Below are 6,912 nucleotides of genomic sequence, written 5' to 3' on the forward strand. Positions count from 1 at the left end.
TCCTGTCAAGACTGAAGCAAAGTGTGGACCGCACATGGAATTGTGCGGCCGCAAAACTTCCGAAAGGGCATTTTTGTTCAAAATTTCCAGCTTTGTATAAATAGAATAGTTTCACGAATTTAGGTCAAGTTTTGAATATTGAAAGTTCTGTAGCCATTTTTCCTTGCTTTTTATGCAAATTTAGCTTACTTTGGTGATTTAACAATGGATTTTTATCTTTTAATCTTTCAATATGAGTTTTATCATCTTTTCTTCTCTATTTTCTTCTATACCCATTATGAGTAGCTAGATTTCTAACAAGGGTTGTGACCTAACCCTAGCGTGTAAATCTAATGGGTATTTAATTTATGGTTTGTTTATAGTGTGTGTTTATTATTTAGCCCTGTTCTTGCTTTTAATTGTAAAATTAATAGTTGCAAATATTAGTTCATGCCTATTTGACTTGGTCTCTCCTTGAGAAAGAGAGACTTTTTTTGCTAAACACATGTATTTATTGAAGGAAAAACTAAGTAGCATTATTACAAGTAGGGACTGATCGTAGAGATACAACACCTATTAAGTTTGTTTAAAAAGTACAAAAGCAAAATGTTGGGGGGGGGGTAACAAAAAGGGTAATGGATTGGTCAGTGAGGGGATCTCTGGCCTTTCTAGCTTTAAAAGAGCATCAGCCACACCATTGCCCTTCCTATAGATGTGGCACAGTTGTCGCGAGAGGAGATCATCCACGAGGGACCTACAATAAGATAAAATATGTAAGTATTTCGTATTTGGTGCGTTCATAAGAGAGAGTAATACCTGAGAATCTGTTCCAGTAACGGTGTCAAGTGTTTTGTGTAAAAAATCTATAAGCCAGTGAGCAATGCTAGTATTTCAGCATGTGTTGCGTTATTGACTCGTAAAGGTCTGGAGAAGGAAGTTATCCATGCACCTTAGAGTCATGAAAAACTCCACCAGCTCCTCCATGTGTGTTTGATTGATCAAAAGCACCATCAATATTAAGTTTAAAGATTCCGGGTGGTGGTGGAGACCAAGAAACATGAATGGTAGTTGTTAGAGAAGAAGTATTTGGTGGAGTAGTAGCCAAATGGACATATTCGATGGCTTGAAAAGAGATGGTATGGAGTGGAATATTTATGGTGGGGTTGTTAAAAGTATTATGGTTGCGTGTTAACCATACGTTCCATAAGATGAGGGGTATAAGAACTGAGGATGGGATTGGGATGTTTTTGACAAACAATAGGGTTGAGAAAGAGAGATCTAGTCTAGGAAAACTTGGCTAACAAGAAATTGTGACAAACTCAAGAGATTGAGTAAGTAGTTGAGTGTTTATAGCTATAATACACCCTGACCAACAAAACAAGGTATAAAGTTTACAACCCATTAGGCAAACTCCCAGGTGAAGGTCATAGCCCTAGGCCTTTTACATTATTTGAAAACAACAACAAAAATACAATTTCTTAGTTTCAATTATTTATCTTGCAATCTTAGTTTAAACTAAACTTAGAAATAACCAATTTTGTGAAAGTGCAATCTAAGATAGTTCAAGCTTATTCACCATAATATATACTCCTAAATCCCATTCATATAGCTCCCTATGGAATTCGACCCCGACTCTCAGTTGAGTATTACTATTGCATTAACCATTTCACAACCTTAAATAGAGGTGTGACTTGGACGATATTAATTTTTGGCGCCATTTCCAGGGAGCTAAAAAGGATTTAGCTATATATTTGGTTTTGTGTGTGAATTGTCTTCTTTTCCTTCTGTATTACTAATATTTTTTGTGAAACAATTTTAGGTGAAACAATGCCTCTCAATAGCAATGATCCTCTTGGAAACATGCCCATGTGGAATGTGGACGTGGAAGATGACAAAGTTGAAGAGGTTCCTCTTGAACCTCAAACAAATAGATGAGGCCGACCGCCTCAAGACAACATTCCCGTTCCAGCCCTACCTCCACCAAGAGCAGATCCGCACCGGGTGTTGCCGAATGAAGGGTATGCAAGTGCCATATTCCTGCCCCGCATTAGGGAGGGCAACTTTCAAATCACAAATGTTATGCTCATATTGCTAGAGCAACAGGGATTCTTAACCAGGGCTCTGAATCAAAATGCATACAAACACTTGAAGCGGTTTGTGGACACTTGATGGAGGAGTATACATGTTGAGACTATTTCCTTTTTCTCTATGGGGGAAAGCCTTGGATTGGTTAGAAAGGTTGCCAAACCATTCCAATCATACATGGGATGAATTTGCGGATAAATTTATTTCCAAGTTCTTTTTACCCGGTCATATGGCTACTCTTAGAGACGAGATTCTAGCATTCAAACAACGACCAAATGAGCCTTTGCATGAGATATGGGAGAGGTACCGAACTATGGTAAAAGAGTGCCCAAACAATGACATGATGGAGGCTATGATTCAACAAACTTTATATATGGGGATCAATACTACCAATCAATGCATGGTCAACCAACTTGGCGGTGGAAATTTCATGACGACGCCATATATGGAAGCTTGTGAGATCTTAGATGAAATGTCGGATACTTCATTGGCATGGCAAAGTAGAGCAAATTTTCTTCAAGGTGATCCAAATATGATTCACCTACATAAAGAATTGCATGATTATGGGAAAGCAATTGCTGAGTTGACCACCACAATGAATCAATTAGCCATGACTCAACTTCAACAAGTGCAAGGTCCTAAGCAAGTCAATGCAATAGAGGGAGTTAGTATGATAGTAAAAAAGAGAAGGAAAAAGGATCCACAAGTACAAAACTGTGATGGAAGATTTTGTACAAGATGATGGTGGGTTTGATCAAGATGAATCTTTTAATGAACAAGATAAGGAAATACAGTATATGAACAACTTCCAAGGGCAAAGAAACAACTCTCAAGGCCCGAATTAACAGAGACCTCAAGGAAATCAAGGGAATTAGAATTCTAGCAACCAAGGTAATTGGAATGGTGGTAACAACTAAGGAAACTGGAACAATCAAAACAATCAAGGAAATTGGAATGGTCAAAATAACCAAGGCAACTAGAGCGGCAATAGTCAAGGATATTGGGGAGGCAACAACTAAGGGGGATGGAACAATAACCCAAGAAATTGGGGGTTGGGCTTACAAGGCCCCCCCGATATATCAACAACCGAGCAACCCGCCTTCTTATCCTTCCCATGGTCTGAGCTCTTATGAGACAAATTGAGAACATGTTCAATTAAATGATGGAGAAGAATGCCAACTCCGATGCCCAACTAGCCTCTCATAATACTTCAATCTGCAATTTGGAAGTTTAATTGGGACACGGTGGTGAACCCAAAGGGTGGGAACAACACGGGGCATGTCATGACCGTTTCTACAAGGAGTGGAAAAGTTGGGAATGCAATCACCTCAAGTCAAAGGAAACTTATGGATGATGAGAATGTGGTACAAGAAGATAAGATCCCGAATAATGAGGTGCAATCAAATGAAGAAGTAAGGATTGATATTGATGACAATGTGGAGGAGACTCAAGAGGAAGTGAACCCGTCTAGGGAGCATATTGTTGACATACCAGAACAGTTAGTGACAAAGGCTAAGGCACCAATGCCTAGGCCTCATCCATCATATCGTCAAAGGCTTACCAAGAAAAATGGCGAGAATCAATTCAACAAGTTTTTTGACATGATGAAGAGTCTATCTATCAACGTGCCATTGGTTGAGGCTTTGGAGCAAATGCCCAATTATGCAAAGTTCATGAAGGATTTGGTGACAATGACGCGGTCGATGAATTGTGAAACTATAGATATGACTCATAAAGTGAATGTAATTGTGCACTCAATGGATCCTAGATTGGAAGATCCCGGCGCTTTCACAATCCCTTGTACCATTGGAAGTGCCCAATTTGCTAAAGCTCTTTTTGATCTTGGGACAAGTATAAATTTGATGCCCTATTCAATTTTTAAGACTTTGGGAATTGGGCAACCAAAACCCACATCTATGGATTACAAATGGCGGATCGTACCATGAAGAGACAGTTGGGTATAATTGATGATGTGTTGGTTCGTGTTGAAAAATTCATTCTTTCGACGGATTTTGTTATTCTTGATTGTAAGGTTGATTATGAGGTACCGATTATTCTTGGGAGACTTTTCCTTGCTACGGGGAAGGATCAGTTGATGTTGAAGCCGGAGAACTTACCTTCCGGGTTGGTGATGAAAAAGTGGTTTTCCATGTGTGTAAGTTTATGAGGCAACCCAATAGCAATGAGGTGTGTTCTTTTGTGGATTTGGTGACCGATGTGATTATGGATGAGGCAAGTGCCATGATGAATATTGATGATACATTGGAGGGTTACGTGGAATGGTGAACTCTTTGCAAGGTATGGAGTCGTACACTTATGAGCCCCGCAAATTGTCCTTGGATCTTGAGAATAGAACCACTCCTCGAACAAAGCCTTCAATTGAGGAGCCTTCCATCTTGGAGTTGAAGCCATTGCCTCCATATCTTCGGTATGAATTTCTTGTCCCTTCTTCTACTTTACCAATTATTCTTTCCTCTTGTTTGACTAACGTGTATGTAGAGTCTACTTTGGTGGTGCTACAAAAGAGGAAGAAGGTTATTGGATGGACATTGGCTGATATTCGGGGGATAAGCCCCACATTTTGCATGCACAAGATTAATTTGGAGGATGGTGACAAACCATCTATTGAATATCAAAGGAGACTCAATGAATCCATGCAAGAGGTTGTCAAGAAGGAGATCATCAAGTGGTTATATGTCGGTGTTGTTTACCCCATTTTCGATAGTTCGTGGACGTCTCCAATTCAATGTGTCCCAAAGAAATGGGGCATGACGGAGGTCACTAATGATAAGAATGAGTTGATTCCTATAAGAACGGTGACCATGTGGAGAGTGTGTATGGACTATCGCAAGCTCAACAAAGTCACAAGGAAGAATCATTTCTCACTTCCCTTCCTAGATCAAATGCTTGATAGATTGGCCGGTCGTGCTTTCTATTGTCTCCTTGATGGGTATTCCGGCTACAATCAAATTTTTATTGCTCCGAAGGATCAAGAGAAAACTACTTTCATATGTCCTTATGGAACTTTCACATTCTCACGGATTCCATTTGGGTTGTGCAATGTACCAACAACTTTTCAAAGGTGTATGATGGCTATCTTCATGGACATGGTGGAGGATTTCCATGAAGTCTTCATGGATGACTTTTTGGTGGTCGGGAATTCTTTTGACGATTGTTTAGCAAACTTGGACAAAGTGTTGGCAAGATGTGAAGAAACAAACATGGTGGTAAATTAGGAGAAGTGTCATTTCTTGTTGAGGAAGGCATAAGGCAAGATTGAGGTGATTTCTAAATGTCCACCTCCAACTTCAGTCAAAGGCGTGCGGAGTTTCTTAGGCCGCGCGGGATTTTGCCGGCGTTTCATCAAGGACTTCTCTAAAGTGGTAAACCGTTGTGCAAGCTTTTGTAGAAAGATGTTAAGTTCCATTTCAATGATGATTGCATGGGAGCCTTTGAGTTGCTAAAGCTCAAGTTTACCACTACTCCCATTTTCACCGCTCCAAGTTGGAGTGTTCCTTTTGAGCTCATGTGCAATGCAAGTGATGTAGCGGTAGGGGTTGTTTTGGGGAAACGTATCAACAATATATTTCATCCGGTTTATTATGCAAGCAAAACCATAAATAGTGCCGAAGTCGACTACACCGTTACGGAAAAAGAGATCCTTTCCATTGTATTTGCTATTGAGAAGTTTCAGCCGTACTTAATGGGTGCAAAAGTGATTGTTCACATGGATCATGCACACTTCACTATCTTATGAGCAAGAAAGATTCTAAAGCCCGTTTGATGAGATGGGTACTTTTGTTGCAAGAGTTTGATATAGACATCCAAGATCGAAAAGGAAGTGAAAACCAAGTAGCGAACCACTTGTATCGTTTAGAGGAGGAGGGGATGCCTTATGATGGCCTTGAAATCAATGACTCATTCCCCGATGAGAAACTCTTGGCTATTTCAATGAAAGAGGTGCCTTGGTTCGCGGATCTAGCAAATTTTCTTATGAGTGGTATCATTCCGGTTGAGTTCTCTTCAAACTGAAGGAAGAAACTCAAACGGGATTGTCAAGACTACTATTGGGATGATCCGTACCTTTTTTGGATTTGTACGGATGAAGTGATTAGAAGATGTGTACCGGTGGAGGAACAAGTTGAAATTCTTGGGGCTTGTCCTTCTTCGCCTTATGGTGGTCACCATGGTGGAGCAAAAACAATGACCAATGTGTTAAGTTGCAGTTTTTATTGGCCCACTCTCTACAAGGATGCTAGTGATCTTGTCAAGCGTTGTGATAAATATCAAAGGGCCGGTGGAATCTCAAAGAAAAATGAAATTCCCTTCACGACCATATTGGAGATTGATATTTTCGATGTGTGGGGGTATTAACTTTATGGGTCCTTTCGTAAGTTCTTGTGGAAATACCTACATCTTGGTCACATTTGATTATGTGTCCAAATCAGTTGGGGCCGTTGCTTTGCCCAACAATGAAGCGAGAAGTGTGGTGGCTTTTTTGATAAAGAATATCTTTACAAGATTTGGTACTCTAAGGGCTATCATAAGTGATGGGGGATCACATTTTTGCAACAAAGCTTTCGACACCTTACTCACCAAGTATGGTGTCACTCATAAAGTCATGACCCCCTATCATCCTCAAGAAAATGGTCAAGTGGAAGTCTCCAACCGGGAGATAAAAGTATTTTGTCAAAAAGAGTGAATGCTAACCAGATGGATTGGTAAAAGAAACTTGATGATGCTTTATGGGCTTATAGAACGGCTTACAAAACACCGATTGGAATGTCTCCATACCGATTAGTGTTTGGGAAAGCTTGTCATCTTCTGGTGGAACTTGAGCATAAAGCC

At 40.0% G+C, this 6,912-nt stretch overlaps 1 protein-coding gene across 1 annotated transcript; it reads left to right on the forward strand.

Annotated features, from left to right (window-relative positions):
- Window positions 1-2,293: 2,293 nt before the first annotated feature.
- On the forward strand, window positions 2,294-4,010 carry LOC138870453 (uncharacterized). The gene is made up of 2 exons (XM_070148259.1): window positions 2,294-2,770; window positions 3,294-4,010. The coding sequence occupies exons 1-2, from the start codon at window positions 2,294-2,296 to the stop codon at window positions 4,008-4,010; spliced, it is 1,194 nt and encodes a 397-aa protein (XP_070004360.1).
- Window positions 4,011-6,912: the final 2,902 nt, after the last annotated feature.

The sequence above is a fragment of the Nicotiana sylvestris genome, chromosome 1 (assembly GCF_000393655.2).
Source record: "Nicotiana sylvestris chromosome 1, ASM39365v2, whole genome shotgun sequence".
In the NCBI taxonomy this organism is placed as follows: Eukaryota; Viridiplantae; Streptophyta; class Magnoliopsida; order Solanales; family Solanaceae; genus Nicotiana; species Nicotiana sylvestris.